We start from the raw sequence: 21,989 nt of genomic DNA, 5'->3' as shown, positions 1-21,989 counted from the left end.
TTAAAATGCACCATAGTCAAAAAAATAAGCAAATGAGGTAACAAACCCCACTAAAATATCAGTCAGCTGCAGCTGTTGCGTACAAAACATTGTCATACCTGTATGAATTTGAACACCTGCCCAAATATGTTGGTGTCCAAATATATTTGGACCCTTGTCTGAATGTATGTAAGAATACTGTAGCTCCCAGACATTTCTGTGGTATCAATGCCTTTCCACATTACCTAAATCTACCTTTGTATGTTTAAATATCCACTATGAATCATTTTACATTAGCTCGGCTAAATTTCATTTTACCACTGTTGTTTATTTTACCTTCCCCTGTCATTTATCAACGCAGTTTTGTAGTATACTATATCCTCTAAGGATGCATAATACCTCCCAGCTTTATATCACCTTAATATTAGGTTAGTAAGTCTCTCCACAGTTGCTAATTGACCTCTCTGGTATCCTATTCAAAGCATCCTCCCAAGATAATGACAAAGTATTACAATTACCTCATCTTTAATAATTTTTTTACGGTTATCACACGATATCCATGCAGCATTAGCTTTGAGAAAGCAATGTGATTTCTACTTTGAAGTCCTTATAAAACCATGTCCTCATGAAAGAAAAAAAAAAGTGGCTTTGACTAATCCATACTATTTAAGATGTATAATAATGTATATGATCAGAAGTCAAGTGCTCATTTTTTATAAGTGTTATGAAAGTCTGTATTTGATGCACAATGGTTTGCAGTCCCTTAGGTCTTGTGTTGTCTTCACTGTTGGCCTGTGTTATGTGACAAACTATTTGATTGAACCAGGTTCTCCTGGCTTTAGCACTTTGTCATCTTACATTGTACAAGAATACTTTGGTAAACTCAAGTGCCAGAAATTCACTACCTTGGCAAAAAAGGCTATCAGTTATGACTGTGAGGTAATGGAATTTGTTTTCTTTCTAATTAAGCTATGTCTTGTGGCAATCTGTTCAAGCTCTCAAATACCACCCTACAAGGCTACTTAAAGTGTTACAGCCTCTCCATGAATCCTGACTGCYCCTAGCTCAAATCCAGAACCAGCAATAAGCCACAACTGTGAAAGAAGACATTGTTCACAGGAAAAATGCATACAGCTGGCAAGGGGCAGATGCAGCCCAACACATCCAAAGTTTACCTTCCCTGCTACAGCTTGAGGCCATTTCCTCTTGTCCTGTCACTTGTTGCTTGGGAGAAGAGACCGACGAYCCCCACCTGGCTGCAACCTCCTTTCAGACAGTTATAGAGTGATAAGGTCTCCCCTGAGGTTTCTTTTCTCCAGGCTGAACAACCCCAGTTCCTCATAGGATTTAATCTCTAGATCCTTCACCAGCTTTACTGCCTTGCTCTGCACTCACTCCAGCCCCTCAATGTCCTTGTAGTGAGGCATCCAGAACTGGACACAGGACTCGAGGTGTGGCCTCACCAGAGCCAATCCCTGCCCTGYTCCTGCTGGCCACACTRTTGCTGACACAGGYCAGGATGCCATTGGCCTTCTTGGCCACCTGGGCACACCTGGCTCATGTTCAGCCCCTGTCACTCAGCACTCCCAGGTCCTTTTCCATCAGGCAGCTTTCCAGGCACTCTGTCCCCAGCCTGTGGCACTGCCTGGGGTTSTKGTGACCCAAGGRCAGGATCCAGCACTTGGCCTTKTTGAACCTCACACAATTGGCCTTGGCCCATGGATCCAGCCTGTCCAGATCTCTGCAGGCTGTCAYCCAGCTTGGTGTCATCTGTGAATTTACTGAGGTTACACTTGATCCCCTTGCCCAGATCATCAATAAAGACATTAAAGAGAGCTGGCCCAATATTGAGCCCTGGGAAACCCCAGTGATGGCTGTCTGACAGTTCAGTGTGACTCTATTCAGCACCACTCTCTGGGTCTGGCCATCCAGACAGATCTTAACSCAGYGAAGAGTGCACCTGTCCAGACCATGGGCTGACAGCTCCTCCAGGAGGATGCTGTGGGAGACAGTATTGAGGCAGACAACACCCAGAGCCCTCACCCACTAGGYGAGKCACCTGATCATTARAGGAGATCAGGTTGGTCAAGGAGGACCTGACTTCCCTAAACCCAGACTGGCTAGGTCTAATCCCCTGGATCTTGTCTTGTATGTGCTTTATGACAGCACTCAAGTATATCTGCTCCATAACCTTCCCTGGCACCAGGGCCAAGCTGACAGGCCTGTAGTTCCCAGGTTCCTTCTTCTACTCTTTTTGTAAGTGGGCATCATATTGATTAACCTCCAGTCATCTGGGACCTCCCCGATTAACCAGAACTGATGATAAATGATGGGGAGTGGCTTAGAGAGCTCTCCCACCAGTTTGACTCCGAGTTCTTATCAGTGCTCTGAGATCCAGATCTTTTAAAAATTCATCTAAAATTCTGTGATGAGATTTGGCCTACAGCTTTGAGACTTGGCTGACAGCCTTGCTCTTCAGGTAAAACTGAGCTTTCTATAATAATGTGCAGTTACTTGCACAAAAAAATTGAGCTTTCTTGCARGAAGAGCTTTAGTTTGTGGGATTCACTGCCATGCAAATTGAATATCATCAAAACCTTAATCTGATTTTTGATGCTTATACAATGCATGCTTTCAAGGCTCCACTGCCCATAGTATAAACACAATCAGCATGAGGGAACATTGACAAAAGCTGTAGCAGGGGAGAGGAATCAGAGGTGGTCTGTACTGGACCAGTAAATGCTGGACAATGGAAGTAGCTGGTCAGCAGGTAGACAAGAAAAATGTGTTCCAGATACCAGAATTTCTTAAGTCAGTTCCTTCAAACTATGCCAACAGCATGGGAGGAGATACTGTGGAAGCAGGAAAGAAATCTGCCTTTCCTCCAAATAAGGTCAAAGAAGAGGGAACTCTCCAAAAATGAGATACATAAGCATGAGTGTTATAAAAGACACCGCTCCCCCAGCTGCAGCTCTAGCATCTAGTCTTACTGCTTGCCCTCTTATAACCTTTCTTGTGCCTGCATGATGGGAATTTTTTATTCTTCATTAAAATTATGTCCACTGGCAAGAATGAGACTGAGCTTTCCTGTATGCTACATGCATTCCTTAATATCACATATCAAAAAAGTTCCATTAGACCTCAAAAATCTACAGGGCTGGGGGTGGGAGGGGTGTCTTGGCTTGGGTCACCAGCTTTGGTCTTGGACTGAGTGGGAATGGTARCTGGATCCTGAAGAGGGAAGCAGCTGGCATAATGGTGACTAAAGGATAYTGGAAAGGATGAATGGGATTCATTAATCTCCACGATGAGCAGAGGAGGAGGAGGAGGAGAATGTCTTGGCCAAGGCAGGTGAYGGTGGGAGGCAGCAGGAACATGGGCAGCAGAGGCAGACTGAGCTGYATGACAGGTTCACAGCTCAGCACACAGCTGTGACTCCATCTAGGTGAGCTGCTACTGCAAATAAACTTGCCTGAAAYAAGGCCTGACAACCCAGGGCATTCCCTGTAATTTCTTGTCCTTGGTTTCAGTGTGTGCAGCTAACACACTTCAAATGAACCTGCAGGAAGGTTATGTATGAGAGTGACATGAGTGCATCTAAGCATGACACTGTGGCAATTTGAGTTAAAATCATCTTTCAGTTTATAGAGTGGACAAGGAATCAAGAATATATAGATGAAATCACCTTTATATTGATGATCCTGACATCCACTTAAAATGCTGRTACCTGCACTTGGAGAGGATGCTAAAACATTCAAGCAACAGCAGGGAAAAAAAGGCACAAAAATGAGTGAGGGAATGTGAAAGGTAATTTATGGCGAGAGGCTTAAGAAGCTCAACCTGTTTGGTTTACCAAGGAGAGGACAGAGATGATTTGATAATACACATCATTAGGAACAGTCAMCAGACACCACAGAATGGTCATTAAGAGAGGGCAGAAATCCTTGAGAGTGAACTGAAGCCTACCAACCCAGGTTAGAAATGCAGAACACATTTTTAGTCATGAGCGTGAGAATAGGCACTGGAACAATGTGTTAAGCCTTCAACCCATCAGTTCTTCGCTCCTGGCAGTGTTTCTGTCCAAAGGGCATGTGCTAGCCAAAACCAAAATACAGTCACTGAACTTCCAAGTCTGTCCTCGAACATTATGTCAGTTTTATTCCCAAACTCGCAGGAGTTTTAGGAGCAGCTGAAAGTGGCTGGTTATCACAGCATTACCCYCTCCATTCCTGTCTTCTCTGTACCCGTATACACATTGCGGTCCCCCTCACCGCAACCATCCCCACGTCTAGTGGACAGCCGGAGCTTGCACGGTGCAGGTGACACGGCCGCTTCTGTCACTGAACAAAGCATCTCCTCCACTGCTCTGGAGCAGCCACCATCCCCACTCTTCCCGATGAACACCCGCACCCACTCGCTTTTCTCCTAACCCTCCAGGGGMCAGCGCGGTCCCCTCCGGGCAGCGACATCCCCGCGGGGCGCACCCCTGGGCGGGAGCCTCCCCCTCTCCCTTGGAGCACGGCTCTCGGTGCCGGGTGGCGGCGGGCGAGTGGCCCGGGTCGCCCCGCCCGTCCCCGCGGTGCCAGCGGCCAGGCACTGCCCGGTGCCCGCCGCCAGGGCTGGGCGCGCGTGTTTCTTGTGGAAATCTCGGCGGCTCCAGCTCCGCCCCGCGCGTGTCCGTGGGCTGGGGCCGGGCGGGGGAGCAGCCCCGGCCGCCGCCGCCCCGCCCCGCCATGCCGCAGCCGTAGGCAGCCCGCGGCCGCTCCGAGCCCTCGGCCTCCGCGGCCTCCGGGCCGATGGGCAGCCTGCTGAGCGGGGTCAGCTTCAAGGAGCCCACCACGGTGGAGGACTGCGACTCCACCTGGGAGACCGACTCGGAGCCCGAGGCGGMGGAGCCGCGGCAGGAGGGGGTGTGCGCCGCCGCGGGAGGCGGGGAAGAGCCGGCCGAGCCGCCCGCCGCCGACTGCCGGCCCCGGGAGCCGCCGCCGGCCCCGCCAGCGCCGGAGGACGCGGAGCGGGCAGAGGCGGACACCGCCGGCCCCGAGCAGGTACCGCCAGCGCCGGGAGCGGCCCCGCCTCGCCCTGCCCTGCCCTGCCCTGCCCGCGGCCCCGCGGCCGAGCCGGGGACGGGCGGAGCCGAGCCCCGTTCCGGGCAGCCCCGAGCCCCGCTCCGGGCAGCTCCACTGCCGCCGCTCTGCGGCACTCGCGGGCCCGGGCTGCTGCCGGCGGCACCTGCCCAGCGCTCGGAGCGGCTGGGGACAGCCAGCGCTGCATCTCCAGTAGGGACCAGCCCGTTTTTATCTCTCCCCACCCCTCCCCTGTCATTACTGGGAGACAGTCGAGGCCTTGGTGTCGCTGACATTCCCGCAGCCACTATTTGCAGGGAAGGCTGTGTTTTAAATGAAATGGAGCATTGAACGTGGCCTCTTAATTGAAYGGGATAAAAATCTGAATATGGGATCGTATGTAGCAATGGATTTGTGAGTACTCGGTGGGTGTGAGGAATTTTCATAGCGAGTTTTTGTTCTTTAGGAATCTTTGTAAATGCCGACCTTAAGAAAATAAAGTGTTCCTCTGACAATAATTTTACTTGAGTTACAGTACAGTGTAGGGTGGACCAGCTGGGTCATTTTTTTAGCTTGCTAGATGTGTTGTGTTTTGGTTCACAGACCATGCAGAATTAAATAAGCATAAGCGTGTTTCCTTTTTCTGCTTGACACATGGTGATACTAGTGCCGGATAACCAAGTGTCGAGGGGTGTTTCTTGTTCAAGCAGGCGTGTTTTGCCTGCAGGTATGGCCAGAGTTGGCCTTATGAAAGGAGGAATGAAAATAGTTGCTTGTTTGTCATTGTGCAATTGATAAGACATGGGTTGGGCATTAAGAATGGCAAATGTCCAGTTCAGTCATGAAGAACTTCCCCTTTTAGGCCTGACTTTAACTTACTGAATGCGTATTGCAAGGAGTAGAATGAATTTTTTTGATTGACTATTAATTTTCTTCCACAGGGTGCAATARTAGTAATTAAGTCTATGGACACATAGGGATTGACTTTTTATTTTGCAAACAGTATGATTTTCTCCTTAAAATAGTGGTGTCTCTGCATTTTCAAGTTCAGTTACTTATTTCATCTTGCACTAGCACTTGCCAGATTACTTTGAAGTCTTGCATTTGGAATGACAATCAGCCTGTTGATTTAAATCAAATTCAGCCACATTGGAAGGATAATTCCTAGTCTTGCTTTTGTATTTTATATTAYATTTTTTTACTTACGTTTAAAGTGTGTTGTGTTAAGTATTGAGGGAGGAAATTTTCAGTGTTTGACAAAGAGTAGGCAAATACATGCACTCATGTTTGTTTACATTACTGAAATCCATAATGAAAAGCAATTACTTTAATATTACAGAAATTCTCTATTTAGGATGTTTGTGTGMGGTTATCTGCTTTCTCACTGTTTCAGAGTGGTGATGGAACTGAGCTGACAGCCAAGCCAAAGAGAAGCTTCTACGCAGCAAGAGATTTATACAAGTACCGACATCAGTATCCAGTAAGAACGCCTTATGGTTTAAAATTTCCTTTTTGGTAGAAAACATTCTTAAACCTTTGTGTTGTCCAATAAGTACAAGAAATGAGAATCAAAAAGCTGATCCAGAGGCCCAAAGTAGGCTACTGGGAGAGAARCAATGTCTTTTCATCCTGGGCATGCAAACACATCAGATGTGTAAGCCTGGGAACTGTGGTGGGAGCCCAGGAAAAGGTTTGTGCCTTGAATATCAAAGAGGGTAGATTATAGAGTTTGGATGACTGATTGTTTGTCTGTCAAGTTCCTTGAGGCCRAAGTGAGGGTGCTGCTATGCTTGCTGCTGCCTCAGCAGCAGAAGGTAGCAGCCAGAAAGAACTTCCAGATCTTTAAACTCAGTCTTTAAGTGCATGAGTAGAGCTCTGTAGTTCCTAAAACTCTGACATTTTTTTTCTCCTTAAATTATTCAAACCAATATCACTTTTCTGGATAGTCTTGATAGGTTTTTGTAGGCTGATAATGTCTTGTTTCYTTTCTTTTAGCAGAACTTTAAAGATCTTCGGTATCAAAATGACTTGTGCAATCTCCGGTTTTACAAAAATAAAATCCCGTTCAAACCTGATGGTGAGTAATCTGAGACAACAATGGTGATAACAAAAGAATGCTCGATAATGAGAGTAGCAAATTGATACAGTGGTGATAATTGTGGTAAATTGAAAGTGTATAGTAATGTATTGTACAACATGAACCTCCCATGCTGGAGTAGCACATTGATGACACAAGAGCAGGTTATGCTCAAAACAGAGTTAGCTTTTGCTCTAGGGAGGTTGTGCTTTTCTTAGACATTATCAACATGAAGTAGTATAGGACATTGTTTGTACTTCTATTTTAAGGCAGTGGCAGTATCTTTTATTAAACAAAGTTAAAGTTGTTCTACTATACTACACAAACTGTTGCTGCTTGAATAGGAGTGGCAGGGATCTATGGGTGTTATCCCTAGAACTGTGCAAGGGGAAAAAATGTGGTTTAATCTTGTATGAGATTATTGTAATAACAATAATAAAGCCCTTTCTCAATGTCCCTATGATTCTGGTAGTGGAGCAAGAGCCAGCATTCTGCACAAACACAGGACAAGCTGAAAGATGACAGGCTCTACTCTCGGGAGTTTGCAGTCAATGTATGAGAGACAAGAAGGTAGCAGACAGATGGGGAAACAGGAGGAGGCAATAAAGCAGTCTGGGTTAGGATGATAGACAGGAGTCTCAGCACGTGAGAGCTTAGCCATTAGCAAAAAAGACAAATTGAAGGCCAAAAAAAAGCTTTTCAGCTTTTTTAAAGAATGGTGAGAAGGTTACTTTGAAGATGTTTGCAAAAAGATCCTCTTAGCATGAGAGCAGCTTGGTAGGAAATAGTGAAGTGAGGTGTGTAGGCTGCCTCTGAGGCAGGATCCTGKTGGAAGCAGGATCAGTCTCATAGCAACAAATGGGTTCTGATAAGTAAGGGACAGGTCACAAAGGCTTTGGAAGTGAAAGTGTACAGTTTTTGTTTGATTTTACAGAACAGGGCTTCACAATGGAAGAATGCAATGTAAAAAAAAGGGCACTATAAAAAAAAATCCAGAAACATGATCTTACCAGCACTCAAGGTAGCATTCAGGGCAGCTGCATTCAGGAGCATTCAGGGTGGATGGAAGCAAGACAAGAAAGTGCTTTTCAAGGTCAAGAAAAAGGATGTTGGARTGCAAAATGTGAGAGTTCTGATAGAAAGCTGGATGGAAAGGAATTTTATACAGAAGAACGTGAAGATGTACCTACAGGAAAGTTGGAAGATACCACAAGATAGTGGTAATACACTTATCAAGTGAGAAAATAACTCAGGTTGTGAAAGAAAGATAAGACCTTTTCTTTAACCAACTTGAGCTTTATCCAGATATYCACAGGCAGATGCTGTGTTTTGGCTTGACTGCAAGAAGAGATAGGTTTGTGAGTTGCCAGTAAAGGAGTGGCAGATTTGGGAGACATTACACAGAGAACAGATGCAAAAAAAAAAGAGAAGGGCACCGAGGTCTGTGTGAACCTGGGGACCATATGGATCTGAAACTACAAGACAGAAAAGGTTGTTGGAAAGAAGTCCTTTAAAGTTCAAAATGAAGGAGCAGTTCAAGAGGATTAGCTACAAGAAGAGACAATCGTGAAAGCTAGAGGAGTGCTTCCCTCCAAAAATTTGTAAAGAATAGTATTTCTCATAGTATCCTAGGAGAAAACCACAGTTAGTAATGTAAAAAGTAACTGATAAGCCATGGAGACTGAAGTGTAGTTGGCTGTGAGCTCTGGTTATGCAGAAGTTTGTAGTGAGAACAGAAAAGAGTAACCACCACCTTGACCCAAGTCTATGTATCTGGGTCTTCATTTCTTAAATAAAAGTATTAAATGTGTCCTCCTTTGCCATTGAGAYCCAAATGAAAATTTTCACTGGGGGAAGAGGCATCTTTAATGGATAGTAGGAGACTATCTATATGGGRGWTTGGGTTTTTTAGGCTGCTCTTACRCTRTCTGACTTTGGGAGAGGCTGTGCAGCAGTACTAAAACTGTTGTTGGTTTCAGAATAGAAACAAACACCATGCTCATTCACTGAAAGATATTGTACAAGTTTGGGAACAACGTTATTGTCACAAAAAGGATGCTTTTATGTACTTTGTGTAGTTGTGTAGTACCTGGAAAAGTGCTCGTGACTGAATTTCATGAGCAGAGTCTCACTGTGATGCTTGGCCACCACATAAGGTTATTTGAAGCTGGAGAGATTCCTGGTGTGGGAAATTTCATAAAGAGTTGAGGCTTTGTTCTACAAAGATTAGATAGATGGATGGATGGGTGAATAGATAGACAGACATAGATAGATGCAGAGTTTTGTCATGTAAAAGCAATGAGGTGATTCACAGTGCAGTATTTTATGGAAGCAATTTCTTAATTAACAGTCAGTATGATAAAGGGATCTATGACATGAGAACTCTTAGATGTATTTTACAGAGGTTATTGTCACATACCTTTCCTTGTTAGCAACCCAGTATAAGTCAGTTGGTTTTGTTTATATTAACATTTTATAAATACCTTATTTTTTAACCAAGTTATAGTAGCTAATTTTAAATTAAATTTATTTATTTATGGCTACAGTAGACCTTATTTCACATATTATSTGAAAGAGAATTAATTTTTTCTGTCATTATGTTAACAACGCATGTACTTTAAGTAGCTGAGTGCTGGTTTTGCTGGCTACCTAACTGTTTTTCAAATTATTTTTATGCAGGGGTTTATATTGAAGAAGTCCTAAATAAATGGAAAGGAGACTATGAGAAACTGGAACATAAYCACACTTACATACAGTGGTTGGTCATTTATTACCTATTTCTGTTTCAAAGCGTTAATTTGACTAAGTCTTCATGTACTGAGCCATAWTGCACTTCTTCTTTTAACAGGCTTTTCCCACTGAGGGAACAAGGGCTGAACTTCTATGCTAAAGAATTAACTACATATGAAATTGAGGTAATACAAATTGAGTTCAATATAAAACATTACATTTATTTTGATACAGAACTGCTTTTTGTTATGTAGACTTGTCTTATACGATGCCGAAGTACTTGGTTTAGTGCCACTTATAATTTTGGATGTATTCTTTATTTATTAGGAATTCAAGAAAACAAAAGAAGCAATTAGAAGATTCCTTTTGGCTTACAAAATGATGTTGGAGTTTTTTGGAATAAAACTAATTGATAAAACTGGAAATGTAGCACGAGCTGCTAACTGGCAAGAAAGATTTCAGCATTTGAATGAGTAAGTAATGACATGCACTCCACTTGCTAGAATTGCTATGGAATCTCTTTATCCTTTTGTTTTCTAGGGAAAGCAAAGGTTTTTTTTCAAAGATTGCCAGAAAAAAAAGGGAAAAATAAATAGCTGATGCTTGATTTGTGCCTCTATCTCTACATTCCTCCTTCCTTTTTTTTTAAATTCTGCTTTTCACCCATTACCAGTTGAACTGACATAGTTGAATTCCCTGAAAATACAACTTTACATGGTTTTGAAGAAGATCCAAGCTCCAAACTACTCCTCCAAACTACTACTGAATGCTACTGAATGCATTTCCACCCAATCCCAAAGCRCTGCTTCTCACCTGGAAAAAAACAAGTGGCTTATCTTTGTATTTACATTTCTTTTTGAGAAAGATCAAATTCTCCACACCTGTATGAAAGTTAAATAACAAGATTTCCCTCCATCCTCAAAACATGAAATACTATGTATTTAGATATTTTTAATTTAAATGCTGATCTGGAGAGATTTAGACATGCATTAACTCAAACTTTGGCCCAATGTTCAGCAAATTATATCAGTTAYTTTTCATTGGTATTATGTAGATCCTAAGTTTGCACTGAATTTTCTGTCATATAGATTAATTGTACCAAAACCTCTTTTCAAATCTTTTGCTCACTTTCCTAATACCTCTGACCTTAGAGCTGCAGATTGTTTTCTTGCAGAATTTTGTTCTCCTGTCATGGTGAAAGCTTGTAGGTGCAATTGCTGATGCATGATTCCAGGTGAATAGTAGAAATAATTTGTTAATCATTTTACTTAAACATTGCATGAGCCAATATGGGTGTGGGCTCAGACTCAGGCCACAGATGAAACAGGTTTTCAGGAAGCACAAATGTTACTGCATGGTTTTAATCCTGTTCTTACCAGTAGCTACAGTTTTAAGTTAGGATTTGGGACTCTGTTTACTTAATTTTATCCATGCAAAAGTCAAACTTTAAAGTTTTACTGYGTAGGTGTACTTTATGAGGGAAAGAGCTCTTCACAAGCAGTTTCAGAAGACTATTTTTGCTTAGGTATTTCCTACAAGATTGGGACTTATTCTCCAGAGTTGCTTGTTTTCCCCCAGCACTGACTGTATTGGTAATGCAGATACTAATCTTGGCTGGAGACCCAGCTTTTAAATAACTTGAGTGAAGTACAATGAATCCTGTTCTGTAGCTACACTAAAAGTATACTACAAACCCTATAGTTGATAAACGGACTGGGTTTTCTCCCCAGAACAAGAGCAGCATAAAATCTTTAATGTTTGAAAAGATCTCCAAGATCCTTGAGTCCAATTTTTGACCAAACATCACYGTATCAATGAAACCATAGCACTAAATGCTGCAACTACTCATCTTTGGAACACTTGCAGGGATGGTGATTCCACCACTTCCCTGGGCAGCTCTTTCCAATGCTCAACCACTCCTTCAGTGAAGAAATTTTTCCTGATATCCAACCTGAACTTCCCCTTGGTGCAACCTAAGGCTATTTCTCCTTGTCCTGTCACCTGTTGCCTGGGACAGGAAATTGACCCCCAGATTGCCACATCCTGCTTTCAGGCAATTGTAGGGAGCAAGAAGGTCTCCCCTGRGCCTTAATTTTCCAAAATTAGTCACCCCATTACCTGTAGCTGCTCCTCATAGGACCTAGGGTTCCAGACCCTTTACCAGCTTTGTTGCTCTTCTCATACAGAATACAGTGGAAGGAATCAAAATCAGTATATGTTTGATTTTATGTTCTCTCAGCCCCCTCCCTCAGTKCTTTCTACAAACACTTATTTTCACTCACAACATCCTAGCTAAGGAGATGCAAGTAAGCTTCAGCAGCTGTGAGAAATTAGAGTACACAAAGCCTGAAGTGCATRCCTGAAGTGATAAAAAGGACTGAGAAATTGTGGTTCCAGTTCTGTGTTTGTAAAATGGTTTTTGTTTTTTTTTTCTGATTCAATAGAATTTTTTTACCCATTTCTTTCRAAGGTCTCAACATAACTACTTGAGAATCACTCGAATTCTGAAAAGTCTTGGTGAGCTTGGATATGAGAGTTTCAAATCTCCCCTGGTAAAATTTATTCTGCATGAAGCTCTTGTGGAAGATACCATTCCCAACATTAAGCAAAGTGCTCTAGAATATTTTGTCTATACTATTAGAGACCGAAGAGAAAGGAGGAAACTGCTGAGATTTGCCCAGCAACATTATACACCTTCAGAGCATTTTATCTGGGGACCCCCAAGAAAACTGAAGACAGAGGGAGGCAAAGCAAATAAAAAGCCAGCATCTCCAGTTTCTATTCCCAATAGTCATATTTCTAAGCATAAGAAACCAAAAGAGCCTAAGAATACATCGGCTAGTGGAAGCTCAGCTGGTAAAACAACTGAAGAAAGAAAGGTAGAATTCACAAAAAATGGGGAAGAAAATGATCAGGATGAACAAGAAGTGAACTGTGATGCTGTTAGGCAGAACAACAGTGAAAAGAACAGTGAAACTGATACCGGCCAGCTTTCAAAATCAGAAGAAATTCATGATACTTCAGACAGAAAGGAGGACGCTTCTCATTCCAAAAAAGATGATGAAAATCCGAACAATGACTGTGGAAATCACCCAGGCATTACAGAGAAAGATTTATGTAACACTGAGAATTCTTCAGATGACATATCAGCAGATCTACAAGATAACCTTGATAAGGATACACTTTCAGGGGGCACCACCACAAAAACGAAGGATGAGCTCAAACCATGAGTCTGAGATTTAAAAAATCTTTGTTTCACATTGAATGAAGCAAACTGTTCATTGCTCCTTCATATTGGTTGAAATTTCCATCTAGTGCAAGTTCACGAGACTATGCTTGTTGCAAATGCATCAGATTAGGCTTCTGCTGGGTTAATGAATTTTGTTTTTTTCAAACTTAGTTTATCAACAGTCAGCCAGGTGTGTCTCTTTGAAACAATTGTGCATATTGAAAGCTAAGAAGTTGATTATCTTTTCCAGCCAGATTGCACAGAAAAGCTTATCTACTTTTAAAAATTCAGCCAGTACTTAAAAAAAAAAAAACAGTGTAACACCAAAAAGCCTTGGAACATAAGAATTTTTAAGTTTCTTTTCACTTTCTTTTAAGCTTGCTTTAAGTTCCATTTTCCATTTATAAAATTACTATAAATTATTTCAAGAACACAGTTTTTACCCTAGTGGTTATTTTTTTAGGAACTATGTTCATGTTTAACAGCAGTGTTTGCACAGTATCTTTTACCTTAGATTAGCATCTTTGTTGGAGGCACTTAACAACGGATATCGTATATCATGTCCTGTGCAGCTGGAAATCACTGTACATTGAATAAAAGTTTAAACTTACAATGGAACTGTATCCACAGCTTTTGGATACAAGGGAAGTTGCACTTTAGACTTCTTTTAGTCCCTGTTAAATTCTCCCTTCTCTTGACTCATTTGTGGCAGTTAATCTGGGGGGAGGGGTCTCTTCTATCAGCCRATTTTGGTCTCAGTTTGAAAGCTCCCTGTTGCTGAGCTGTGATAAGGCAAATCCCCCAGTTGCTTCAGTACCTGGAATGCTTCTGGGCAGCTGAAAAGCAGTGCCTAATCAGCAAAGCCAACAGAGAAAAGGTCACCAGGCRTGCTAAGTTGGGTCATACTAGAACTCTGATGTTTCTTGGCCAGTTTTGGGTAGGGTCTGCACAATACAAGACCACTGCTGCTGGTCTCAGAGACAGAGGCAGTCCTGATGTGTCTTTCCAGCTGTCTGTTTCCTCTCTTTGCTCTCTATCATAAGTCTCTCACAGTTTTATGTTACTTTGATAATCAGCAGAGACTTGAGGCAGGCCAGTCTGTTGGCCTGGCTGGAGCCCAACAAGTAGGAATTTCCCTTTTAAGATCTTTCACAGCTTCTGCTGAAGAAATGTCTGCTTTCCCTGAGTAGCTTCTTCTGATTTCCTGCTATTCAAATCAAACAAAATAGTACCCAGCAATTTAGTTATGCAAAATATGTATTAAAAAATAATGCAGRTACAAGTCACACTTCCTRCRGTCTTAAAATACTCTAAAACTTCTRTATGTGTTTTTTATTTAAAAGTATATTATCCCTGCCTTTAATGTATTTCTAATTAAATGTTATGAGGCAAGGGGCTGGCTGGAGTCTGAGTGTCAGAATGCTACAGGACTTTATTCAAGTCTTGTAACTCAAAGTGATGAGGTTTTCAGGGGTTTCAGAGCATGGACAAAATGTCTTATATTCTGTTTTGCTAATGCCTGTCATGGCAATGCATCATCCGTTGTTTTTCCCAGGTAGCGCTGGTTCTCGGGATCGAATAGAGTGGTATTTAGGGATCTTGGTACCCATAGACAAAGATCAGGCTCTTTCCTTCCTAAAGATGAAGGGAAGAAGGAAGATGTATTTCCCCTTCTGTGCTGACTTGTGAGGAAAGGAACTTACGCACATGGATTTTTTGTTTAGGGTAACCCAGATCATTCAAGTAGGCATTAAGTCTGTCTAATGCCCCAAAGCATTCCTCCTGCTGCCACAGCGTTTTTAAGGCCAAAAAGATCCTCAAAAGCCTTTCACAGTTCCCTGAACTTGAACTGGGATCCCCTTGTTTGTGTTTGCCTCTGACCTTCAGAACAGAAGGCTGAGGAAATGCTGTGATAAAACTGGTCTGTGTAGTTAAGGACTCTGCCCCTCCATGTGTGCAAAGTGGGGGATACTTCATTTTCTGTCTGTGACTTTTTCAATCTTGAGTGCCTAACCATGCAACCTTCATAGTGTTGTTTTTACATGGTTATTTCTTGAGTGGCATAGGGAAAATGGATGGCTGGTGTATAAGGAGCATAACTATAGCATAAGTARCTATTACAAAGCCTTCAATTTATGGATTTTAGTGTTAAACACATCACACAAAATGCAGAGTATTGAAGTGAAATAAGGGATGCTGGAGGTGTTACTGTATTTATACTGTAATTTGATTGAACATCAGTGACCTTAGGAGGTCTTTTGTCTACTGAACAAAAAAAAAAGTTTGCTCTGATTTTAAGCAAAGTTCTTGGGATGTTTCATCCAGAAGATTTCTCTGCAGTACACTATTCTGTTATCATGACRTAACTCTCACCTATTTATGCTTACTGGTTCAACATTCATAATTAATATACTTTTAATCTGGCAGAGCTGTCTGCACTAAGGGGCCAGGGTATCTGAAAATACTGTYAAGAACTTTGGTACTTATATCTGTATTAACTCTGCAAYTTAAWTTTTTTTTTATCTGSAACTCAGTATATTTCTCTMMGTTTTCCYGGAAGARTAGGGGCATATATGTTGCCTACAAAGAACTATGGGGTCTATGTAAGCGAGGCTTTGTGTGTCAGGTGGGCTCCTGCACTCTGTAATCCTTGTTTTACAGCTTTATCAACAGAATTACTTCCTTGGGATTCTTAAGCTTTAAGAAATTCTGTTCTATTCAAAATGTGACATTTTATGATTCTTTTCATAGAGGAATTGTTTCTTCTRAGTTTGCAAGTACTGGAAAGAAGGATTTATTCCAGGACAATCATACAGCATAGCATCCCATTGAGGTTTGTAAGGATCAAGTGGGTGCACTGTATGCATTTTTATTACAGAATCATGACTTTAGCAACCAGAAGCACCCCTTGAAGTTTCTAAGTATTGGTTTTCAGATTTACAGTATATATGTACAGCATTTGTATGTTGAAATTATTGTATTTTCATAAATGCCAGTACATAGTTGTTTAGCGGTTTCTTCAGGAACTGAGGGTATGCAAAGGAAGTCAGGTCATTTGGTCACTCCTAATTTTTTTTTTTTTCTTGCTATATGCTTAAGTATTCAGGGATTTCTGTGTASTGGCTATGACAGTGCATTTTGGCCCAGTGTTTGACTAGAATCTGAGATGTTCATATATTGAACAGAAGGTCCCATATGAAGGTTCTTTCCAAATAATTCCATCTCAGTAGCCTCTGGTACTGTTAACTGGGAATAGTGTATACATGCACATACCTGTGAATTTGATTTTAAATATCTTACGGTGAGGGGATATGATGTACAACTTGCAAAAAATGTTACTGAGTATACAGATGCAAGTGAAGGCGATCATACAAATCATGCAAAAATGCAGCACTTTAAGATTAGTTACAGCTTTGTGCCCTACTGTGCCAGACACACTGTGCCTCTGTACCTGATACTTGTGTTGGTGACTGAAAGCTTGGGTACATGAGGTGTGCAGCACAGACCATTCAGAGGAGAGCAGTTACATGTGTGCACGTACCTAGGAGYAGGTCTGAGTTCTTCATGTTCATTTTGCTCGAATACAATCCTGAAGGATGCTAAAAATACGTGCAATAATCCTCTGAGAGCTGTTCCCTGGCTTGGGTCAGCTCCTCAGTTTCCTGCTCTGAGATTGCAGCCCTCTAATGTATTCGGTATTTGTATAATCAGCGTTAATATTTCATGTAACCTAAGTAACCTTCATGTAAGCCTCCCTGAACTACTCCAGAATAATTCTAATAATCTGCACTTGCATATGTCTGTGCTATAACCCGAAGGTTTACAGACCTTAGGAGCTTTGTATAATGTTGATGGATGATCCAGTGAGGTAAGACAAGTGACATTTACTGGATTTAAATGGAAAACAGTTCTTTTTTGTTTTTAAATAAAATTTATGTACATCTGTTTAATTGAGGCAGTTTTTTACACCTTTTTTCTTGCAGTTGTGATGGTACTGATCACAATTTATAGTAAGTTATATATGTTTAAGTGACATTTTTTTACACCACACTTTTGCAGGGAACATATCTTATTGCATTTCCTTGGCAAAAGCTGTATTTATGAATAAGATGCAAGTATGTGAAGTAARTTTTGCCATTAATAAAAGTGTAACAATATCATGCTGATGATGTACATTGTCCTTAGAACTGCCAGTTTGCATCAGAACCAAAGGTTTTTCTAGCCTTTTGTCCTGCCTCCAGCAGTGGCCACCACAATTCCTTGTGGCTGTGAGTTCCATGTTTTAATAATATTTTGTTTGGAGAAAGCGATCTCTTATTTGTCTCAGAGCTGTTTATTCAAGAATGCTACTGCATTTAAACAGAACAGTAAAAGTACTGTAGGATGAAGAGTAATCTACTCCAATTCAGTTTTTAAATGCCATGGGAGATTCTAATGACAAAATACCTGTTTAAGTAGAAAATGTCCCATGTTTCTTCTGTTTTTAGGCAGAAAGCGACTGCTTCGGCAGAAACTTGTCCTAAGTTTATATCAATTCTACCTTACTTGTTCCTCCTGAATATGTTTTTATGCATAAATCCTTTTGTAGACTAGTGTTTAAAATGTAGATTAAGTGTTAAAAAGGTCAGATACCAACTAAAAAACAGCGTTGTATTTTTTCTTGCTGGTGTAAAACTAAAATCAGTCACATGGAAAACCTATTCCTAGATCACATATGAGTGAGGTACCTCTGTCTGGAGAAACCAGCATCAATGAGTCAGTGAATGTAACATTGTGATCATGTRCAAGATGGAAATTCTCTCTGGTGTTTGCTGAGAGCCATGGTTATCATTCCACATTTTGGTAATTTGTTTTGATACATGTTCACAGTTGCAACTGTAATTGGAGTAACTGCTAAAAAGCTATTTTTTGGTGGCCATCAGAGTCTGAAAAATGAGGGATGGGTCAAAAAAGGCCTAAGCATTTACAGCCCCCTCAATTCACATTATGGAAAATACCACAGGCTCACTGCTAACAGATACTTAGATGCAGTTCTCCAAGGGGAGTGTAAGTTGTGTCTCTGTAATATCTTTGTGCTCAGTATTGCCTATGAACTGTTTCTTTTCCTGAAAGTTGTGTACAGCTCTTGTTCTTAAATACACTTTCTTAAGAATTTTGGGTGAAAGCAAGAATTTACTTTAAAGAATAATAGTTTCATTACATGCCATACATAATGGACTCCTAAAATGTAGTTCAAAAGCTATAGAGATCAATTCAATAGAGACCTCATCTGGCTTTACACTTGTAATCACCTCTATATTTATTTTCAAAAGCATTATGCTGTTTGCTATAAGAAAAAAATGTGAGAATTGGCAAATTTCTCTGAAAGAAGTCTCTTCTTAGAAACGTGGCTCTTTAATTCTACCACGCTTACAAGTTCAGTGGCGTATTCATCAACTAAAGTTTATTGTGAAATATACTGAATGTACTTACTACTGTGGYTAACCATGTGAAAATTATTGTTTTGCAGTAAAAAGGGTTATGGCACTTATATTTTTGAGATCTGCTGAAGCATGTTTGCAAATCATTAGTTGCTCTTTTTTTTTTCTGTGTTTTAACGTATTCCATGGTTGTTTGCCCTTTATGCAGTTTGATTTCTGCAGCAGATGATTAAGTGTAGTTTTGCACTGATAAAATTTGAAAAKATCATTGACTTCATTGTTCAAATGTATTCTAAGAAAAAAGTGCAGTTAAAAGAAAAAACTCAAAGACCAACAATTTTTACTTGCAAAATGTAACACCTCTATGTCAGTTTTTATGAATGGTCCTGCTCTCTTCTCTGTATTTCTTTGCAGTGTTTAATTACAGAATGCCGTGCATGTTTGGTAGTACCAATACCATATGTATGTGGTAGGAGTGGTAACCAGTTTCTGGATTTGTAATGCACTATAAAGAGAAATTTTATAATTCTGCAACTGTATGGCAGTGTTATGCCAAAAGAAATTGTATAAACATAAAAAGCAATAGTTTATGTTGCTTACTGCTATATTTTAAATCGTTTGTAAAATGAAATAYTTGGATTTCCTTTCAGGTAAATATATTTTTAATAACAGCAGCCAAAAASTCTGAACTAATAAAGCTTCCTCATTTAGCAGTATTGTTTTAGCAACATGTACAAATATTGTGTAGCTCTAATAATGTGTAACTGCTGTTTGGCTCTTGTTTGTATAGTCTTCTGTAAATATATTAGCACTTAAAAGTAGGGAATTAAAGGCTCTGGTCCTCCTTTTTTTGTCGTCAGTGGCAAAATGATCATGGATAGTAGAGGAACAAGGGAAGGCACAGAGTGAACTTTTAGAAAAGTCCATGGTTTGTTTTTTAATTTCAGAAAAATGTATACTATAATAACACTGTTAACATTAAAGAGTAAAATATCCACTGTGATCATGCAGGCATAAACTCTCTGAAGCAGTGCCAAAACCCAGCTACTGCTACTTAAATGTAGCAGKGGAACATTTAAGCTGCTGGTTGTATTTGTCCTGTGCTGAAGCTGTAGGATTGTATGGCTTCAGCTCCGGTTTTGTAGTAAGCTGTTTCTCACATGGTGGGACTGTAAATGTATGAAGCTCTATAAAGGGCCCAGCAGGTTTGGGAAGGGTTTCCTAATSTCACTCATTTCTTCTTAAAGAGAAGAAACAGGTTCTTACACTGAAGGAGGATTCCCGTGTGGTGTGTGTCTCAGCTCAAGCTAGGTGTTAAGGTGGCTCTGTTAACCCATTCCCATGCTGGCAGCTCCTGCAGGGATGGCAGTGAASTCSTYAACAGTGACATGATGTGTCAGTGCSTTGGTCTCCCCRGGAAACTCAGTTACAGCTCCCTGAGGCAGCTGCTGGGGCTSMCCTGCCCCTTGGCAAGGTCTGGGGTCRGGCAGTCACCCTCCTCTGCCCTGGGAGCGTGAGCTGCACCAAAAAGGGCCGGGGCTCTGTGGAGACACTCACTGGTGCTGCTGCCTCATGCACCTCCAATGCCAGACTGGGAGCGTGTCTGCAGTAAGAACCTGCCCCTGTGTGAGCTCAGGCTCTTAGGGCTGCCAGAACTGCTTGGGGAAAGYTTTACTGGTGCTCCTGAGAGCCTAAACTGATACCCCAAATTTAGCTGGCCCTAGTTAAATGAAGCTTCWGGAGGAGGTGTAGCAAGGGGCTGATGAGCCCAGCACCCTGTGCCTTGCCTGCTGCCTCCCCCAGCCCAAGGGCAGGCACACACATGGGTCACGGTGACACTCGGCTGTCAGAGCCTTCAGGTCAGGAGGGGAGCCAGCTGCTCTGTCCCCTGCCAGCTCCATCTCTCAGCACATGCATACACCTACTTTGCTTTATTTTGGGGGGTGAAATCTAGGAAAGTGTCAGCTGCTGGGGTGATGGGGACACACAGAGCTCACTTCTGCACTGGAGGGGAGAGCGCACAAGGAAGGACCAAAGTTTGTGCAAGGTGAGTTGGGAAGCACTTTGSTTATGCACAGAGCTGTGGTGGAGGGAGCCAAAATAAATCTCAACTGCCTCTGTTGTTTAGGGAGCTAAACCACAAGGTTTTATTTTGAAATTGTTTCACTGAAATATTTGTCTAACAAAGCTGTGCCATAAAACTGGGATGAGAATTTTCATTTTGATATATGCAGATGATCTTGAGCAAGGTCTAAAACATTTATAAAGACTACATTAATTGCAAAAATGTGATTTAGCTAACCAAACCTGGGAATACTCTTCTCAAAATTACATTTCAATTGATTTATTTTACTTTGTTTGCCAGGGCTAGGTAATAAACTGGAAGAAAAAATATTAAATATCTTCATTCCCTGGGGTTAATCAGGCCAAGTATTATCCCTGCAAAGTTAAATCAGTAAGTATGACTGGAGAGGATCTACAGTTTAAAAATAATCCTCCAAAAGAGCAGCAAAAGTATATATAATACCAAAGTATTTTGCAACTAATTAAAGACATGTAACGGCATTGCTTTTTAGACGTTAGTTTCACATGTCTTCAGAGCTGCCTCATGTTGTAGGCAAAACTTTAATATGGCTTTATTGACTCATTTGTACCTGTAATGGAACTGGTGCTTCAGCCCTATGGAAGCTGTTCTTTAAAGCGTGTCTTTGGTGGGGGTGTTTAGAAGCACTAGGTAGGGTGTTTAGAAACACTGGTGTCCCTGCTTTGTCTGCACCTTGGAAGGCTGGCACTGCTGGCTGGCACAGGCAGCCAGCCCAGGACAATCTGGGGCCAGGGTCATAACATGGCCCTGCTCCTGTCTCTCCAAAGGTGCTGTAATCAAACACTCTTCATTGCCCCAAAAGATGATGAGCTGGAATTTTGGCCTTAGAGCTGGCCTGGGAYCTGGTCAGGATCAGGGCTGGGGTGGGGTTGTGCTGCCTCAGCCCAGGGTCTGATTCCTGAAGGCTGAGTTATGTGYCATGTGAGTTTATTGAGCTAAGAGCAGTAACTTGCAGCAATTAATGGCAGCTCAGATCTTTCCTTATGTTTAATCTTGGTCTGTGCTTTATGAGGTAAGGTTAAAAATAAAACTCTTTTTCACTATGGAAAGCCAATTTAAGAAAGTTAAGAAAGCTCAAGTATTTACCTTGTCTGATAAACTTGCAGAGTGCTTTTAAAAATACTTTTTGTATTGTATTTACAATGYGTTATACATTTTGCAGGAAATGGACATTGTAATTTCTAGTCTTATTGAATGTGGGGAGAATGTTTAAAATTCAATTGGTTCTTTCTATTTTTATTTAATGTATAAATCAGACATAATTCATGCACAGTTCCTTCCAGGTTTAGACATTTATTGAGCRCTGTGTATGGTTATAAACATTTTGTGACAGCTGTTTCAAATTTCAGAATAGAAAAAAAAACCAAAAAACCCCAAAACCTCA

General features: G+C 41.4%; 1 protein-coding gene across 5 annotated transcripts in view; it reads left to right on the top strand.

Moving 5' to 3' along the window:
• OGFRL1 (opioid growth factor receptor like 1) overlaps positions 1-15,227 on the top strand; it is an 82,458-nt gene extending 67,231 nt beyond the window's left edge. For 3 of the 5 annotated variants that reach the window (XM_057368991.1, XM_057369006.1, XM_057368999.1), the window contains 6 exons: positions 6,439-6,525; positions 7,041-7,122; positions 9,802-9,880; positions 9,971-10,037; positions 10,180-10,325; positions 12,323-15,227. In XM_057368991.1, coding sequence (XP_057224974.1) covers positions 6,439-6,525; positions 7,041-7,122; positions 9,802-9,880; positions 9,971-10,037; positions 10,180-10,325; positions 12,323-13,082 — 1,221 coding nt within the window. In that variant the 3' untranslated portion in view covers positions 13,083-15,227. Of the gene's footprint in view, positions 1-4,704; positions 5,028-6,438; positions 6,526-7,040; positions 7,123-9,801; positions 9,881-9,970; positions 10,038-10,179; positions 10,326-12,322 lie in introns of those variants that run through there. The other 2 variants (XM_057368983.1, XM_057368975.1) reach the window with 2 other exon arrangements.
• The last annotated feature ends 6,762 nt before the right edge of the window (positions 15,228-21,989 follow it).

Source organism: Malurus melanocephalus, unplaced genomic scaffold (assembly GCF_030028575.1).
Source record: "Malurus melanocephalus ecotype Western Australia unplaced genomic scaffold, MMel_1.1 scaffold_4, whole genome shotgun sequence".
NCBI lineage: Eukaryota > Metazoa > Chordata > Aves > Passeriformes > Maluridae > Malurus > Malurus melanocephalus.
The sequence above is the reverse complement of the archived record's forward strand: the minus strand, read 5'-3'. Positions and strand labels throughout refer to the sequence as shown.